The 20,372-nt window shown below is 37.0% G+C and overlaps 1 protein-coding gene and 1 pseudogene across 1 annotated transcript; both read left to right on the forward strand.

Moving 5' to 3' along the window:
- The first annotated feature begins 2,426 nt into the window (after window positions 1–2,426).
- LOC120295851 lies at window positions 2,427–5,287 on the forward strand (annotated as a pseudogene).
- Window positions 5,288–16,624: 11,337 nt separating this feature from the next.
- LOC104428205 (putative receptor-like protein kinase At3g47110) lies at window positions 16,625–19,980 on the forward strand. Its single transcript, XM_039317451.1, has 4 exons — window positions 16,625–17,301; window positions 17,509–18,363; window positions 18,456–19,427; window positions 19,583–19,980. The coding sequence occupies exons 1-4, from the start codon at window positions 16,746–16,748 to the stop codon at window positions 19,978–19,980; spliced, it is 2,781 nt and encodes a 926-aa protein (XP_039173385.1). The 5' UTR covers window positions 16,625–16,745.
- The last annotated feature ends 392 nt before the right edge of the window (window positions 19,981–20,372 follow it).

Below are 20,372 nucleotides of genomic sequence, written 5' to 3' on the forward strand. Positions count from 1 at the left end.
TTATAACTTTTAGTTTAACATACTTAAATTTCAAGTCAAACGAAGCATGGTTCGACCCAAAAACGAACTGATTTCAATAGGTTTGGCTCTCTGGAACTGGACCAGATTTTTGTGCTGGATAGAAACAATTTCTGGGCCGAATCCAGAGGGATCTGGATCTCGGTGTCTTCATGAAAAATGTTTGTTTATATGTTCTCTAGCACGTATCCGAATTTGAGAATTTTTCGAGATCGTATGGATGACTTTCTGACTTCGAAATTGGGAGAGCGTTATTGGGCAATTCTCTGTCAATTTGGATGAATAAGAATATATACTTGTTTTGAAGAATTCTTGCTATGAAAGTGCTCAATTGATTCTGTGGATGCTGTATATAATTGATTATTGAAATGTGGAATTGATCATATGCATTCACAACATGAGATTCCGCCACGAGCCTTTGAGGCCGGGCGATGCTCCTTTGGGAATGCCCCACGTCAACGGATGCCGGTCGCAGTGGAGGCTGGACCGATGCTCCTTAATTGGAATGCCGTCTAGATGTAGACGTTGCCGTGCTCAACGGTGTGAGGCGATGCTCGGTTATTCCGGAAGACTGTTATCTGAGCATTGACATCATTTGTGACATATGAGATGCCCTTTTTTGCCGGAAGACTGTTGTCTGTTACATTGACTATGGCCTGTATGCTTACATGGATATTCACACCTTGCATATGCTTATGTTAAAGTATTCCTGTGATGTGTGAACTTGATACTGTTAGGAATATTTTATTTGATGCTAATATGCAGGAACTTGCTGGTGTTAAAAGAGTGGTAAGAAATGTGATTAGATTGCATGCTGGATGTACGCTTCACCTAATCTGGAATTAGGAGATTTACTCGCTGAGATGTGATCTCACCCCTTAGTGGGCTAACATTTTTCAGGTCCATAAATGGAGGAAGGCTGGATCGTGTACAGTTGGTCGCAGTAAAGGAGGAATAGGATTCTCGCTATCTCCTTCCAAGTGATGACGGGTTTTCCGTCAAGACTGGATGTAGGGTGACAGCTCACCCCCGAGATATTGAGAAGTATGGTATTGTAATAGTAAACCCCAGTTTTATAAATAGAAGCTTAGTTAGTGGTTAATCGAATAGCTTCACTTTTGTATCAAACCTTGGGGGTGTTAAACTAGTCTATTTACATAGATACGATAATGTTGTAGTTGTGGTTTGTGAAAAATAATATCCTACGTTTCTATCCCACTGTTTTGTTGTATGGAGATTGTTTACGTTTCCGCATGTGCAAAATAAATGAATGGGTCGGCAACAATTCCTAGGATGTTGCAAATTTAAAATCGACCATTGACGGATGTGCATGTGCGGTTTGGGTCGTGACAGTGTGTGCCCAAGAATCGGGACGTGACAAGCTATATGCCCGATGCATTGGAAACATTTGGTGGACCGGTGAACCTACCTGTTTGTCATGATTCTAATCCAGCAGTCGAACACGCATCAACGTATATGCAAACAACATTATATGATACAACCTCTTGGTTGCAATGATTCGTGTAGAACCAGAATATACCCTCCATGTTTTCAGTTTGTTCCTATTTGTAATGCCTAGCATGGCATTCGTGAAATTGGTAACCGCACTCCCACCAAACGTCAAAACTGTGGACACCGTTCAAGAGAAGTGAATCCAAGAAAAGTGAAACTGCCATACTATTCCATTTGAACCAGAAAAGACAAGCTATCAAATTGAAGGATAATATATTACTGAAGCACTCAGACAATCTATTTCCAGCCTACACTCCAAAAGCCACGAACCGAGATGTTCAATCAAATTCTGCTTACAATAGGCAACTAAAAGAAATGGAATGAATCTAGCATCAATCGAAAGTGAATCGACAAACGTCAAATTCCATGACCTCAAATTCTCCCTAGAAGTTGCTAAGAAATCCTACAGGAAGAGGAAGGAGGAGAAGTGGTGTGGTGAAAAGAGGAGGAACGACATGGTGGCGTTGCCCCGGTGTCTCCGAAAGTTTTCAGCTCACTCTTCAAAGACTTAGGCAAAATGGCCTCAAAAGATTGCATAACGCTCCTTCAGCGGGTTTAAAATCAACTAAAAACGAATTACGGTGGCAAGGAAGGGACAACAACAATTTTGCTTCAGCAGTAGGCAAAGGAAGAAGCAAACGGTAGAAAAAGCAAAGGAGGAAGCAAACGGTAGAAATCTAATTCATGCATTTTTTTAATCAATTGCAAATTTTGGACAAGAATTTCAGTCTGTCTGAAGAAGTTGGCTAATAAAAATTTGATTGGCCGGCAAACTCAGCCCCTTAATTGAGATTATCTTAATCACTTATTTGAAGGAAAAAAAAATCACTTCTAGCTATTTATTGAAAGAAATGTTTTAAAACCGGTCAATCTATTGACCCCAGCAATTTGTGGCCATGTCCAAGACTCTCTCTCTCTCACTCTCTCTATCGTCATCTCCGTCATCCCTCGACCCCCTCGTCTTCCGCCTCCATCTCTACGTCGCGTGGTCACTGCATCGCCGATGCCTCCCGTCTCGGCTCATCGCCGACGGGCTCCGCTGCATCTACGCCGATCGCATCCGTACCCCGAGCCTCGCTCCGGCCCCGTCTTTGTCTCCCCCGGTTCCCACGAGGTTCCGCTTGCGGTGCGGCCACTTGAGTGTCTCTGTTTCGTCTCTGCAGGGACTGACTCGTGGGGGATGTGCAGCGAGCATGAAGAGAATTTGGGAAAATCAAGTGAGTTTGCCATTGCTTTTGTTTTGCTATTATACTCTCTAAGGTAACTGGGATCGTCCATTTTTCATAATAAAAAGTTGGTCATCAACTTAAATTAAATTTAGCGTGACAGAACAGTCATCCCCTGGGTTACGCTTTTTGTCTTCTCGTAAATGTGAAGAGAAATAAGGTTTTAAATTATCTCTTATGTGGGGTCAAAGAATGGTAGGAGAAATGGCTTTCCTCATTTATTTATTTTTTGGTAAGATTTGAACTCTCTGTGTTATTTTCTTTTTTCTGCTCTAACATTGAACAGCCACAAATACCTGCTGCCAGTGTCAATCTTACAACCGAGACAGCAGTTATATGGCCTCTATTTGAAGCCGAAGCTGTACATAACTGGCAAAAAGAGTTGGGAGAAACAGTTGCGAAACACTAGACAAATTGTGGATTTAAGTCTAACCCTCGAGGGATCATCTGCTTGTTGCAGTAGAATGAGGTTTGGCTGTCATTTGGGAATATCGGTGCTGCATAAAACGTGCCCTTTATCACAGATTTTCTATGTCCATTACTCCATCTACTAGTTTAAAGTATGACCTTCTATATCTCTTTGGCTTGTCACAGGTACACATCAAGAGTTGGGTTTTACTCGCTTAAGATGCACTTCCTTGTCATTAGAAGAAAACAAAGGCCAAATGTTGCCAGCCCTTGAGTTGCTACATTAGTCCAACATGGTGCTTGCAATAACTATACCTATTTTAATGTCATCATTGTTGGTCAGCCTTGGCTTAATGAATCTTTGTTGCTCATTGAGATTAGTCCAGAAATCCTTACTTCAACCGAGCTCAACGTGGAGTTGAAATCTCTGTTGCTCATTGAGATTTTGGGGTTTAACAAGCCACACAGTGTGCAAATACCGTACTTATTTTAGTGTTGAACTTTGGCAGTCACAATGCATTACAGGAGAGGACAACCAAATAAAACTTCATAGTTCTGACTAAACTTATGCGGCATATTGACTTGCAGTTTGAAACCCTGAGAACCTAGCTAGGGAAAAAGGGGCAAACTATGAAGGATAAAACATGTTGCTTTTGCTAGCTTTTCTTGTGGAAAAACCATATTCGTGGCAATGGAGACTCAATTGTGGTCCCTGATTTGACTGAACAATTTAATTTGATTAGTTTTAGACTCTAAGAATCCTCATTTCTTATTCTTTCCGAATGCCTGTTCAGGTCACTGGTTGGATAAAAATCTCTCATTGTAGTTTTAAAGGCTAGTCATATTTCTTTTACAATGGATCAGATTTGATACTCCATTTTCATTGGCTGAACTAACCAAGTTTTGGATTGGTGCTCTTATGTACAAAATGGTTTTGTGTCATCTGTTAAAAAATCGTAGACCCTTTTAATAGAACAGTTGACAGAACAAATCTATTATGGAAAATGTAGGGGAAGTTGTATTTGCCATTATGAGCTAGTTTGGGTCCCCAGAATTTTGTAACTTGATCAGTCAGGTCTAGTTTAGTGAGTGTGGGCAATAACTGCTCTAGCATTGTATTTAGTTTGTATGCTTCGGATCAATTAACTCTAGAAACCTAAGGTTCTCATTTTTTGGAACATGAGATGCATATGTGCTGAAATTTCATTTGGTATATTTACTATCCTTGATATGATTATGTGGTGATGAAATAAGCATATTAATATCACATAAGTGTAATTTCAAGAACCATCCTCAATTTGTTTTATACATCAAATACCCTCCTCACATTTCAAAATCTACATCATGCATCTCCCAACCTAAATTGACCAATTTGCTCCTATGCATGCTTGAGATCTAAACCCAGAAAGTGGAATGCAACATTGAGGATGGGGTAATTCGAGAAATATGTATGGGTACGAGATGCAACCCGAAACCCACAACAACAACCAAAAGAAAAAAAGTGAGAGTGATTATTGTATGTTCTGGAATTTGAGAATGGGGCATTTGATATGAGGAGCAAAGTCTAGGAAAATAGCTGTAATTTTCCTTGTCATATAATACAAACTAGCAGGTGGTGGTTGACAAGTTCTCTGGATGCTCTCGTTGATTTGGTTTTGTAACTTTTAATGAGAACTAAGCAATGGATGAGGCTATTGAGGCTATAAATGGGACAGACTTGGAAGAGGGAAATATCATTGTGGAAAAATCTCAACATCAAGGTTCAGGTAGTGACCAAGATGGTGATTGCAGTCGTGACCATGGTCGTGATTGTGGCCCTAATCGGGACTCTGGTGGTGGAGGTGGAGGTGGAGATGGAGAGTGCTTGTCACAAGCCTGGGCATTCTACAAGGGAGTCTCTTACTGAAGAGGGCAGAGGACGTAGGTATTCGGGGAGGAATGATAGGTATGGAGGTGGAGGAGGTGGTGGTGGTGGTGGACATTGTGGTCCTGATCGAAATGGTGATCAATCTGGCAGGCGCAATAGAGATGGTACTTGAGGAGGATCAGGAAATGACTGCTATAATCATGACTGTTCTGGTCCCTATGGACGTTGTGTTACAGGAAACTTCTGTTCGGGGTAGAAAGAACACTCTTGATAGGTATGCACACAATTTTTTCCAGTTATAGTGAAGTAGTTGATTCTGTGCTGATTGAAAAATATTTTGTGCTTGTAGCAGTGCAATTGGAGATACTGCTTTTTCTTGCTGGAGTTGTCAAAGTCTCTTCTGTTGCATCTCTTCTTCATGGTTCTCTGGGTGGATAAATCTGCTTGATCAGACTGTTGATGTGTGAACTTTGGCTAAAGAATCTGACTGTATAATGTCTGTGAATGCTTGTTTTGATGTTTTGGTCCAGTGACATTGCTTGCTTGACTTAAACAATCAAATTTGGCCTTACCATTTCAATGCTATGATGGGTACTGGATTCTCTTTCACTTACATGCTTTAGCAATTGCAAATGCATCTGAGATTGATCTTGGTTGACTTCTTCATTGCCATCTCCGACTACAGAGTGCAGACAGCTTTTTGGTGTCTAGATGGCTCTTTTAAGGATAGGGCGAGAGATTCACCTATGGAAGTAATGCGTTTCTCTTTTTAAAAGAGAAGCTGCCTTAGAAATGAATGCCTGTATTGGCTACGAATATTTTTAACTTTTTGAAAGGAGGTAAGCAGGTAAACTCTATGTTTTGTTATACACATTTTATTATGTGAGCTTCCTGTCAATAATTTGCACTATATCAACTTTGCTAATCTTTTGGCAGGATTCTTGGCTGTTTGTGGTGTTTTAATACGCAGTCCCATTACTTTCATGTCATAGGACGTGGTTTTTGTCTTAAAAACTCTAAAAAGTCCTTTTGGCCTCAAGAAGTTATTCTTATATGCAATTAACTTGGTAAAATTCCGTCTCACCTTCCACACATTGTGCTATGGTGGAGTTCCTTTCTCAGTAAAATGTGGAGATCTTTTGGAAGCTTTGGTGAGAATGGCAATTTGATTTTCATGATCTTCTTCCTAGCTATCTCCTGTCTCTTATTGCCATCTTCAGTGGAAGAGTGCTCGTCTGTCTCATCCGTGTGCATACTGCTACTTTTGTGTTAGGTTTGCTGGATAAATTTCCCTTTCAGGTGTAATGACGGCTCTTCCTATGAATCGGCTATGTTGCTAATAAGCACATGGTTGTTTTCACTTCTGCATTAATAATCTTGGCCATGCACTTTCAGCCAGTCATTTGTGATCATTTATCTTCCCCTAGTTCTTTTAGAAGTTGTGCTAGGTCCATTTGAAATTGATACTGGGTTTGTGACACCTAGATGTGGTATATTCTTGGCATAAGCCAAAAAGCCGATATGATCATTTCCTTTTCAGTTTTTTCTCTGCAGTTACTTGGTTAAGGTTATTGTGCATTTTAACTATGGTTCTGTACATGAATTTTTTATTTTCTCGTTATGCTTGTCAGAAAATCTGGAGATCAAATTGGCAATACGTACTCAGCAGGGAAGACTTATCTATTCTTGTTGGAATTTGGTTAATTTTCAAGTAGAGCTTGACAGTACATTCTATCAATTTTCTGTTAATCTATGCAGACTTTCTTTATATAGTTAATCTTTAATCTCAGAGCTAGTCGCATACATAACTTGATCCCTAATTTCAAGGATCTTCTTAAATAGTTTTTTCATAATTTCAAAATCATTTTGGAATCCCGAAAAAAATGAAGCTGAAATAGGAAGGTTGGCTTTTGTTTTAACTAGGAACTCCACATATATGTAGGAGACAGTGATGGTTCAAGAATCAAAAGTAAATATATTGAATATCCTTTGAATGACCCGATGGACATAGTCAGTCATATTATGCGGAAACTGTGTGAAAACTTTTGTTTTTAAGTTGGATCCAATATGGATCACATTATCTCTTAATATACTGATTTCTTCTTTTACACTATAAGGGCTAGTACATTGAGCATGGTGACCTATAACATTACCTAGTATATGACATGCGAAAGAAGAGAGACTAATGCAGTTCACCGAATACAGCATCCTACATGCATGAAATCATGCTAATCTCTCTGTCTTCTTCGAGTTCAAGCTCCTCCATGTTATTGGCAAAGTAGTGTGATCCTTCCTTTGATTAAGTTATTTTACAATGTGTCCTTATTCGAAGGATAAGTTAACTTGTCTCATATTCCCCGTATGCTTCATTAAAATGACTAAACTATACTTTTGATCCCCAAGTTTGAGCATTTTTTTTCCTATCAAATCCTCTAAACTTGTGAGTTTGTCTCATCAAATCATTGAATTTATTTCAAATTCCTTTAGCTCCAAATCTAATTGATTGGAACATTAGATTTGGCGCTTGGAACATTAGATTTGGAGCTGACACCTTATTGAATAACTTCTGCATTTTTCATATTCTCATTGCCTATGTATTCTTTCATTCCTTAATTTTTTCGACATACTATTTAATTACCACAACCACACAATAAAATTTTAGCGTATTACACTTAATTAGTATTTATCTTCTTACAAATTCTACAGTCTAGGGGTGATATCTACAACTTTACATAATGACTCTGAAGAATCTAATTTATTTTAATGCTTCGTTTGTTTCATGGAAAACAAATGAATTGGAAAATATCTTTTTTATAAATGTTCACTTGTATCGCTAAAACAAATCATCTATGGAAAATGTTTTCATTATTGATAACAATTTTTATCTAAATTTTTTTCATGGGCAATGAAAATTTTTTTGTTCATTCATTTTTCTAAGCGATACAAGCCATCAGTTTTTAGAAAATATTTTTTAAATAATTCATTTTTCATGAAATAAACATGACATTAATTTCAAATTTGTTGACAAAGACTTTGCTTAAAGAATGCATAGTACAAAGGACAAAAAGTAATTCCGCATGTTTCTCTTTGTCCCACGTCACCCAATCATATTGCCTTCTCATGCCATTCTTGTTTGTTTCCCCTTTGATAAAGGTCATGTCGTGCGACACGAATCTTAATTATTTCGTAATTCTTTAGTTACATTGCACCAAAAATATTTGCAGACCCAAGAACTATGTTTTCCTTTTTTTATTTTTGTGTGGTCATCACGACTAATTAAAGGATAATTTGACGTTAATTAAAGGAAGAAAATCCAATTACGATCGAAGGGGCCTATATGTGGAGAGAATTTGGTCATCCGGGGGAGGCAAAGTTGGCTTGCCGTGCACTTTGATGCCGATGTGCCTAAGTCGCTTTCTTACATTTGAACAACTTTGAATTCCCACTTCTCTCTATGGTATTTTTCTCTACTTTTGCTTTTGGAAAGTATGATATTGAACACCCTCCCTCGGATTAGGATCATCTTCACCCAGCAGGTACGGGCACATAACCAATCAAATCAAGTAAGGACACTTGGTGTCTGTCCAATAATTAGCTAAAATCCAATATTATGACTTTACCTAATTGGGTCTTTGTTTATAATTCCTTGTTTCTAGGGGAAAAAGAGCAAACAACAGGTTGGACGAATGAAACAGATTGACATTCCCACAACTTTTCCCATGTGAACTATCTTGATTACACCCTATCAAAAGAAGAAGGACAAGAAGGATCGTTTACTTGACTTGACTTGAACTGTCTCACTTTTTTAGTTTAATATCATCTGCTAGCGGAGATTTGTTTACTTTTTGACTAGCTATATACCTTTTGGATTAAATATAACCCTTTTTTTTTTTTTATAATTCCAATAATTTTTAAAATAACAATGTGACTATATTAACATGTTAAAGATCATAATAGTAGCACAGACTTTGTCATTATTAATTCACCTATTAGTATTCAAGATGTAAAATACAATTCGCATATCCATATAACAAGTTCAATGCCAATACAGCATAGATCTAAAAGGTAGTATGTTGAAATAAATTCTTCTTCACCAAAGTAGAGATTTTGCTCTCTTTTATTTACACACATTATTTTCAGTTTTAATAATAAAAAACGATATTTCAACTGCATAAAACGGGACATTACAAATGTATAATTTATAGGAGAGATATGTATTATAATTGACAAATGGAAGTAAATGTGATTATAAATTGTAAAATAGACCTACTCACATGTACGGTTAATAGTATTCTATTTATGAAGACCCAAAAATCAAGATTTTATGTGTGCAGAAAAGACTAAAGTCATTGCGCCTACTAAACAGCCCAGCAATTCAGGGATTGAAAGATGGATTATAGGATAAAGAACAAAATTGATAAATAATAAAGAAAACTAAGGCCCCATCGACTGAATCATCAATAATTACGTAAAACTTGTGTTTCACCTTTCATTGACTGACTTGATCATCAATAATTACCTTGCTTGTAATGGTCTTGTAATTTTCTCAACTTGTGTAAATGGCTGAAATGCTTGGGTGTTTCCATCTATGTTTTAGGTTCTGTCTGCTTGTATGTAAGAGAAGTGGCAAAGGGAGGTTGGCTTATAAACTCCACAAGGAATTGCTCATATATGCAGGAAATATTGGAGGTTTGGAAATCAGCGAAAAAAATATCGAATGTCTTTTTAATGACGCGTGGGACAAAGTCAATTATAATGTACAAAATTTACATAAAATTTGTGTTTTTCAGTTGGATCCAATGTGAATCACATTTTCTCTTGATAGGTGATTGGCATAATCTATCACAGGAATTTTACCAAAGTACTGGATAATTTTCAAGTAGGACTTGATAGTATATTTTGTCAATTTTCCGTTAATCTATGCGACTTTATTTATATAGTTATTTCTTTAATCTCAAAGCTAGTCACATACATAACTTGATTTCTAACATCAAGGATCCTCTTAAATAGACTTTCCATAATTTCTAAATCATTTTAAAATCCAAAAAATAAAAATAAAAAATTGAATATCCTTTGGATGACTAGATCGATAGAATCAATCATAATATGCAGAAACCATGTGAAAACTTTTATTTTTCAATTGGATCCAATAAGAAGCACATTATCTCTTAATATGTGATTGGCATAATATATTGTATTAACTCTATATAACAACTTTCTCAAGCAATGTTAATCATTTTCCTTCTTTTACGCTTTAAGGGGAAGTGCATCGAACATGGCAATCCATAACAACTGAATACAGCTTCCTACATGCATGAAGTGGTCGTAAAAATCATGCTAATCTCTCTGTCTCTCTCCTTCAAGTTCATGCTCACGCATGTCATTGGCAAAGTAGTGTGATCCTCCCTTTGATTAACTCGGTTTGTCCCAGTAATTCAAACTTGTTTCACGATGTGTCCTAATTTGAAGGGTAAGTCAACTTGTCTCAAATTCCCCATATGCTTCATTAAAATAACAAAACTATACTTTTGATCCCTCCGCTTGAGCATTTTCTCCCCAACAAATCCTCTAAATTTCTAGTTTGTCCCATCAAATCATTGAATTTGTATAGCTTTTCTTAATTAAAATACCTTCAGCTTATTCTTTCTATCCTCAATTTTTTTTGGCGTGCCATTTAGTTACCACGAATACATCAATAAAATTTACACCCAATTAGTATTTCTCTTCTTACAAATTCTACGGTCTAGGGGTGACACCTATAACTCTATATAACGACTCCTAGTAATCTAATCCGTTTTAAATTTTAAATTTGTCGAGGAAGACTTTGCTTAAAGAATCCCTAGTAGAAAGAACATAAAGTACTTTCACGTGTCTCTCTTTATCTCACGTCACCCAATAACATTGCCTTATCACGCCACTCTTGTTTGATTCCCCTCTTGATAACGATCATGTTGTGCAGCACGAATATTAATTATTTCCTAATTTCCTAATTACTTTCACGTTAATGTTCATTTTTTTTGTTTGGTTGTCTAGTTCTATTTGGTCTTAGGTGTTTGCTAGAAAAAAATAAATTCCTTTTAGTTACATTGCATCAAAAAGATTTGACTATCCTAGAATTATTTCTTCATTCTTTTTTAGCATGGACATCACGACTAATTAAAGGATAATATGGAGTTAATTAAAAAAAGTAAATCCAATTATGATCGAATGGGCCTATATATGGAGGGAATTTGGTCGGTGCGGGAGGCAAAGTTGGCTTGCCGTGCACTTTGATGCGATGTGCCTAAGTCATTTTCTTACGTTTGAACAACTTCAAATTCCCGCCTTCTTTCTATGATCTTTTTCTATACTTTTGCTTTTGGAAAGTATAATACCGAAGACCCTCCCTCAGATTAGGATGATCTTCACCCATCAGGCATAGGCACAGGCACGTAACCAATCAAATCAAGTAAGGACACGTGATGCGTCTCTAATAATTAGCTAAAATCCGGTATTATGACTTTACCTAATTGGGTCTTTGTTTATAATTCCTTGATTTCAGGGAAATAAAGCAAACAAAAGGTTGGAAAGATGAAACAAATTGACATTTCCATGACTTTTCCCATGTGAATTGTCTGGATTACACCCTGTCAAAAAAAGGAGAAGAAAGATCATGTACTGGACTTGAACCTATTGCACTTTTTCAGTATATATAATCTGCCATCAACTTGTTTACTTTTTGACTAGCTATATACTTTTAGGATTAGATGTATACATAGTTTTTTTTTTTTATGACCCGGGAACCGCCGTACAGCCGGCAGCCGGCGGCGTAAACCCGGGGCAAACCGAGCCTACCCACCGACCCGGCCAGTGAGTTGCACAAGCGACCACGGGATTTGAACCCGAAAAACAAATGAATTGGAAAATATCCTTTTATGAATAATCACTTGTATCGCCAAAACAAATTGTCTATGAAAAATATTTTTATTATCGACAATAATTTTTATCTAAACTTTTCATGGGTGATGAAAATATTTTTCATTTATTCATGTTTGTAAGCGATACAAGCCATCAATTTTTGAAAAATATTTTCCAAATCATTTATTTTTAACAAAATAAACATGACATTAATTTCAAATTTGTTGACAAAGACTCTACTTAAAGAATGCATAGTACAAAGGACATAAAGTAATTCCATGTGTCTCCTCATCCCACGTCACCCAATCACATTGCCTTCTTATGACATTCTAGTTTGTTTGCCCTTTGACAAAGATCATGTTGTGTGACACAAATCTTAATTATTTCCAATTCTTTTTAGTTACATCGCACCAAAAAGATTTGAAGACCCTAGAACTATTTTTTCCTTTTTTTTTTTTGCGTGATTGTCATGACTAATTAAAGGATAATTTGAAGTTAATTAAGGGGAGTAAATCCAATTACGATCGAATGGGCCTATCCACGGAGAGAATTTGGTCATCATGGGAGGCAAAGTTGGCTTGCCGTGCACTTTGATGCGATGTGCCTAAGTCTCTTTCTTACATTTGAGCAGCTTTGAATTCCCACTTCTTTTTATGGTCTTTTTTTTCTACTTTTGCTTTTGGAAAGTATGATATTGAACACCCTCCCTCGGATTAAGATCATCTTCACCCATTAGGTATGGGCACCTAGCCAATCAAATCAAGTAAGCACACATTCTGTGTGTCTAATAATTAGCTAAAATCCAATATTATGACTTTACCTAGATGGGTCTTTGTTTATAATTCTTTGTTTCTAGGGAAAAAAGAGCAAACAAAAGGTTGGACAAATGAAATAGATTGACATTCCCACGACTTTTCCCATGTGAACTATCTCGATTGCACCCTATCAAAAGAAGAAGGACAAGAAGGATCATTTACTTGACTTGACTTGAACTATCTCACTTTTTTAGTTTAATATCATCTGCCACCGGAGACCTGTTTACTTTTTGACTGGCTATATACCTTTAGGATTAAATATATACCTAGTTTTTTTATAATTCCAATAATTTTTTAAATAACAAAGTGACTATATTAAAATGTTAAAGATCATAATATAATAGCGTAGACTTTGTCATTATTAATTAGTAATTCACCCATTAGTATTCAAGATGTAAAATACAATTTGCATATCCATATAACAAGTTCAATGCCTATACAGCATAGATCTAAAAGGTAGTATTTTGAAACAAATTCTTCTTCATCAAAGTAGAGATTTTGCTCTCCTTCATTCACGCACATTATTTTCAATTTTAATAAGAAGAAACGATATTTCAACCACATAAAATGGGACATTACAAATGTATAATTTATAGGAAAGATACGTATTATAATTGACAAATGGAAGCAAAGGTGATTATAAATTGTGAAATAGACCTACTTACATGTACGGTTAATAGTTGTTTATGAGACCTGATCACGATTTTATGTGCATGGAAAAGACTAAAGTCATTGCGCCAACTAAACAGCCCATCAATTCAGGGATTGAAAGATAGATTATAGGATAAAGGACACAATTGATAAATAATGAAGAAAACTGAGGCCCCATTGACTAACTTGATCATTAATAATTACGTAAAACCTATGTTTCACCTTTCATTGACTGACTTGATCATCAGTAGTTACCTTGCTTGTAACGGCCTTGTAATTTTCTCAACTTGTGTAGATGGCTGAAATGCTTCTGTGGTTCCATCTATGTTTTAAGTTCTGTGTGCTTATCTGTAAGAGAAGTGGCGGAGGGAGGTTGTATTATAAACTCCACAAGGAATTGCTCATATATGTAGGAAATATTGGAGGTTTTGGAAACCAATGAAAAAAATATCGAATGTCCTCTTAACGACATGTGGGACAGAGTCAATTATAACATACCAAAATTACGTAAAACTTGCATTTTTCGGTTGAATCCAATGTGAATCATATTAACTCCTAATAGGTGATTGGCATAATCTATCAAATGAATTTTACCAAAGTATTAAAAAAAATTCAAGTAGAGCTTGACAGTACATTCTATCAATTTTTTGTTAATATATGGGACTTTATTTATATAGTTATTTCTTTAATCTCAGTGCTAGTCACATTCATAACTTGATTTCTAATGTCAAAGGTCTTCTCAAATAAATTTTTCATAATTTCAAAATCATTTTGGAATTCCAAAAAAAAAAAATGAATATCCTTTGGATGGCTCAATAGACGGAGTCAATCATAATATGCATAAACCGTGTGAAAACTTTCGTTTTTAGATTTGATCCAACATGAATCACATTATCTTTTAATATGTGATTGGCATAATGTAACGTATTAACTCCATATAACAACTTTCTCAAGCAATATTAATCATTTTTCTTCTTTTGCACATTAAGGGGAAGTACATTGAATAAGGTAACCTATAACATTACCTAATATATAACAAGAGAAAGAAGAGAGACTAATGCAGTTCATGAATACAGCTTCCTACATGCATGAAGTGGTCATGGGAATCATGCTAATCTCTCTGTCTCTCTCTCTCGCTCTACTTTGAGTTCATGCTAGTCCATGTTTTTGGCAAAGTTGCATGGTCTCGGTTGTCCCTGTAATTCAAACTTGTTCCACGATGTGTTCTTATTTGAAGGGTAAGTTAACTTGTCTCATATTCCCCGTATGCTTCATTAAAACTATACTTTGGATCCCTAAGCTCGGGCATTTTTTTCCAACCAAATCCTCTAAACTTTGAGTTTTGTCCCATCAAATCATTGAGTTTGTATAGCTTTTTCTAATTGAAATTCCTTCAGCTCCAAATCTAACTGATTGGAACCGACACACCTTATTCAATAACTTTTGCATTTTTTGCTACTTTATTGTCATCACTTACATATTCTTTCTATCCTCAAATTTTCTGACATAGCATTTAATTACTTTGAACACACCAATAAAATTTTAGCATATTATCCTTAATTAGTATCTCCTCTTCCAATTTCTATGGTTTGAGGCTGATGTCTACAAACTTTTATAACGACTCACAGGAATCTAACCTATTTTAAATTTCAAATTTGTTGATGCAACCGTCCTTAAGGGAGGCCATAGAGCAATTCCACGTGTCTCTCTTTGTCCCACATCACCCAATCAAATTGCCTTCTCATGCCACTCTTGTTCGATTCCCCTTCGATAAGGATCATGTCGTGCGACGCGAATGTTAATTATTTCTCTTATTCCCAAGATGTTTAATGTTCATTTTTGGTTTGTCTAGTTCTAATTGGTCTTAGGTGATTGCTTTAAAAAAATAAATTCTTTTTAGTTCCATCGCACCAAAAAGATTTGACAACCCTAGAATTATTTTTTCATTTTTTCTGTGCGGTTGTCATGACTAATTAGAGGATAATTTGAAGTTAATTAAAGGAAGTAAATTCAATTACAATTGAATGGTCCTATACGTGGAGAGAATTTGGTTAGTGTGGGAGGCAAAGTTGGCTTGTCGTGCACTTTCATGCGATGCGCATAAGTCGCTTTCTTACATGGGAACATCGTCGAATTCCCACCTTCTTTCTATGGTATTTTTCTGTACTTCTGCTTTTGAAAAGTATGATACTGAATTAGAATCTCTTCACCCATTCAGGCACGTAACTAGTCAAATCAAGTAAGGACACGTGGTGTCTAATAATTAATTAAAATTCGGTATTATGACTTTATCGAATTGGGTCTTTGTTTATAATTCCTTAATTAACTAAAATCAAGCAAGGACGTGATGTGTGTCTAATAATTAACAAAAGGTTGGAGGGATGAAAAACATATTGATGTTCCCACGACCTTTTCCGTGGGAACTGTCTCAATTAGGCGTTGTCAAAAGGAGGAGGAGGAGGGGGACAAGAAAGATGGTTTGCTTGACTTGAACCATCACGCTTTTTCAATTAAATATCATATGCCAATTACAACTTGTTTACTTTTAGACTAGCTATTTATCCTTGGGATTAAATACATACCTAGTTTTTCATAATTCCGATAAATTTTAAATAACAATACGACTATATTAAAATGTTAAAGATTACAATATAATAGCGTGGGCTTTGTTACTATCAACTTATAATTCATCTATAAGTACTCTAGAAGCAAAGTTCAATTTGCATATCAATATAACAAGCTAAACGGGGGTGCAACATTAATCTAAGAGGTAATATTTTGAAATATTTTTTTTTTCTATCATAGTAGAAATTTCGCTCTCTTCTATGTATAAGTGCTATTTTCAATTTAAATATTAACAAACAATACTCCAAAATGTATAATTTATATATGAAAAAAAAAGATATGTATTATAATTGACAAATGAAGGTAAAGTTAATTTTAAACTGTGAAATAGACCTACTTACATGTGCGGTTAATATTATTCCGCTTTTGAATACTGAAAAGTCAAGATTTTATATGTACAGAAATCCCTACTAGCCGGTCCGGAAATTCAGGGATTGTAAAAGACACAATTGACAATGGAAAAAAAGTAGGCCCTCGTGGTGTTTTCAACTTTCATTGACCGATCTTATCACCAATTGTTAACTTGCATGTCACGGCCTTGTAATTTTCTCATTCTGAGAGGAGGATAAAAATTTCTTTCATGACTATTCTTGCATTTGATGATATCATCATGTCTTAGTATGGTCAAACATATTGCCTGCTAGTATATATTCACGAATTGTTTTAAAACAATGTCAAGAGAGAACCAAAAAGACTCGAGCTGAGAGCGTTTTGCTACAAATCCTCATGGACCTTGCCTATAGATATCAGCCTTTGCCCATGTCATTCTCATGCCTAACTACAATCCTTCTTCTATTAGGGAGTGTCCTAGCTTTAGTAAAAGATGGCTGGGACGAGATTGATCGATTGGCTTTATTAGAATTCAAGGCTCGAATAGCTGATCCTAGTGGGGTTTTACGCTCGTGGAATGATTCTAGTCACTTTTGTGATTGGGATGGTGTCACTTGTGGTCGCAAACACCGAAGAGTCACCATACTAGACCTTGGCTCCAAAAACTTATACGGGGTCGTGCCGCCCCATATTGGTAATCTGAGCTTTCTGAGGGGCGTCCATCTAGAGAACAACAGTTTTCATGCCAAAATTCCCCCGCATTTTGGCCTCTTGTTTCGGTTGCAAAAGTTGTTCCTTAATAACAACTCGTTCAGCGGTCAAATCCCCTCAAATCTCTCATATTGCTCCAATTTGCTCATTCTTAACTTAGGCATCAACATGCTCGAAGGAAATTTGCCGACAGAACTCGGCTCATTGTCCAAGCTCCAACGACTTATTCTTCAAGTCAACAGCTTGATGGGAAACATCCCGCCATCTATTGGAAACTTATCATCTCTTCAAGCATTCGCAACGTCGATGAATAACTTCAGTGGTACGATCCCAGAGACTCTTGGCCAGCTAAGAAATCTAAATTTCCTCACTCTCGGCGCAAATAAATTTGTCGGTACAATTCCTATCTCAATCTTCAATATATCCACTCTGGCATGGCTTCATGTAGGTAATAACCAATTAGAAGGGGGTTTACCTAGCGACTTAGGCTTCACTCTTCCGAATATCGAGATTATCAGTACGTCGCAAAACCACCTCACTGGACCCATTCCTGAGTCAATATCCAATGCCTCTAACCTCAAGGAAATCCAAATCACCGAGAACAATTTAACTGGGAAAGTTCCTTCTTTTTCGAGGATAAGAGGACTCTATTGGTTTAATATTGATGACAACAACTTAGGAGGTGAGCAATCTACTGATTTGGACTTCCTCTGCTCTTTAACTAATTCCACAAAATTGAATGTTTTGCGCATAGGGGTAAATGCTTTTCGAGGACCAATACCCGACTGTATCAGTAACCTCTCAATCACTCTTTCCATCTTTGGGTTAGCATACAGCTATATTTATGGAACCTTACCTTATGGGATCGGAAGTCTCATTAATTTGGAGATCCTGGAAATGCAGGGCAATAACATCTCAGGAAACATTCCTTCCGAGATTGGAAATCTAAACAAACTGAAGCTTTTGGATCTTAGCCAAAATAAATTATCGGGGCAAATACCAAAATCTTTTGGGAATTTCAGGATGTTAATCGAATTGTGCTTGGACAACAATAATTTACGGGGCTCGATACCTTCGGCTCTGAAATATTGCCAAAATCTACTTCTCTTGAACCTTTCGACCAACAGCCTCAGTGGTTATGTACCCCCGGAGATTATGGGCCTCTCATCTTTGTCGATTTACCTCGACTTGTCTCGAAATAGTCTTACCGGCTCCCTTCCAGAAGAAGTTGGAAAATTGCAAAATCTCGGCGAACTACATCTTGACAGGAACAGATTTTCTCAACAGATTCCAAGCAGTATAGGCAATTGTATAAGCATGGAACGCCTATATGTACAGGATAACTTCTTTGAAGGGCCCCTACCATCAATTATGAGTTCCATGAGAGGCCTTCAGGTTTTGAATGTTTCCAACAACCAATTGTCCTACCAAATCCCGAAATTTCTAGAGTCACTAAATCGACGAATTTGAGCCTATCTTACAACGATTTCGAGGGTGCATTGCCTACTGGAGGAGTTTTCAAAAGTGCCCTTTCAACTTCGGTCATTGGAAACAAGAAGCTTTGCGGGGGTCTCCCAGATTTTCAACTACCCAAATGCTACTGCAAAGAGTCAAAAAGGACGAGAATAAGCGGAATTGCAAAAATTCTTATATCTACAGTCTCTGCTCTTGTTGGAGTAGCCTGCATACTATCTTTGTTATACTTCTTTTGGTTTAGACACAATAAGAACGCATCAGCTTCAAGCTCTTCTGAAGATGGGTTTTTGCGTGTTTCTTATCACAACCTACTAAAAGCGACAGGTGGATTCTCCTCCACCAATTTGCTTGGTGTGGGCAGTTTTGGGTCCGTGTACAGAGGGCTGCTTGATCAAACTCAATCGGTTGTGGCCATCAAGATTCTCAACCTTACATGTGATGGAGCTTCCAAGAGCTTCATAGCCGAGTGCGAGGTCTTGAGAAGAATCCGACATCGTAATCTCGTGAAGGTACTCACGGCATGTTCTGGGTTTGATTTTAATGGAAATGATTTCAAGGCATTGGTCTACGAATTCATGTCAAACGGAAGCTTGGATGAGTGGCTGCACCCAACTGCATCACAATATATGGAGAGAAACATGTTGAGTCTACTTGAGAGAGTGAATATTGCAATCGATGTTGCTTGTGCACTAGATTATCTCCATCATCACTGTGAAATGCCAATAGTTCATTGTGATCTAAAGCCAAGTAATGTCCTTCTTGACGATGAAATGAATGGACATGTAGGCGATTTTGGGCTTGCCAAGTTCCTTCCAGAAGCAACACATAAGTTGCTAGTAGATCAATCGAGCTCTGTCGGAGTAAAAGGATCTTTTGGCTATGTAGCTCCAGGTAATGAAGCACGCCTTGGGTCATTCAGTTTGTTTCTTTGAACACATAATCGTAGATAGATCCTTAAATAAAAAGGCATAAACATAAAACGTCACCGAGAATATATTTCAAACTTAATCATTCACCTTGCATCGTTACATTGTTGATTGTTGTAGAGTATGGCGCGGGAAGTGCGGTATCTACAGAAGGAGATGTGTATAGCTTCGGAGTCCTCGTTTTGGAGATGTTCACAGGCAAGAGGCCGATTGATGACATGTTTGAAAATGGGTTGGACCTTCATCGCTTCACAAAGGCAGCTTTGGCAGACCGAGTGGAGAAGGCAATTGATCCCATTTTGCTTCAGGAAATCGAGGAGTTGGAGAAGAGACGAACAATTGCTCCAGAGGGCAAGAACAAGAGCTGGTGTAGTATCAAGGATTGTTTGGTTTTGATCATCGAAGTAGGAATCACTTGCTCTTTTGAGTCATCGAAGGAGCGAATGGACATCTGCAATGCATTGACTAAACTCCAAGAAATGAGGAAGAAACTTCTTGAGTTCATTGTCACCGTCTAGTTGATGTCAAATTTGAACTTCATAGGGAGTCATGTGGTCTTCATGGTCCTTGCTTTTTGGTTTTTGTTTCATTTGTAATTCAACCATTCTCTAGATGTTATGTTTTGTCTTTCAATAATTTGGTCTTCATGGTGGGCATGCACTACTTGTACCTATAATTTTAGTAAATGTTAATTTTGTTGCGTCATGCGGACCAATAAGCTAGGCTACTGAAACCAAGTACTTCATTCTTTCTTTGGTTCTTGTTTGTGTGTGTGGCTGCTATTAATGGTGCCTTTGGGTTTGCATAAACAAAAGTGGTACACCCTTAGTTGTTCGATTGGCTTCCACCTAAAGTATCCTTCGATCAAAGAAGCTCTAAAGAAAGCTGCTCTAGTGACTCCTGATAATAC

The sequence above is a fragment of the Eucalyptus grandis genome, chromosome 7 (genome assembly GCF_016545825.1).
Source record: "Eucalyptus grandis isolate ANBG69807.140 chromosome 7, ASM1654582v1, whole genome shotgun sequence".
Taxonomy (NCBI): domain Eukaryota; kingdom Viridiplantae; phylum Streptophyta; class Magnoliopsida; order Myrtales; family Myrtaceae; genus Eucalyptus; species Eucalyptus grandis.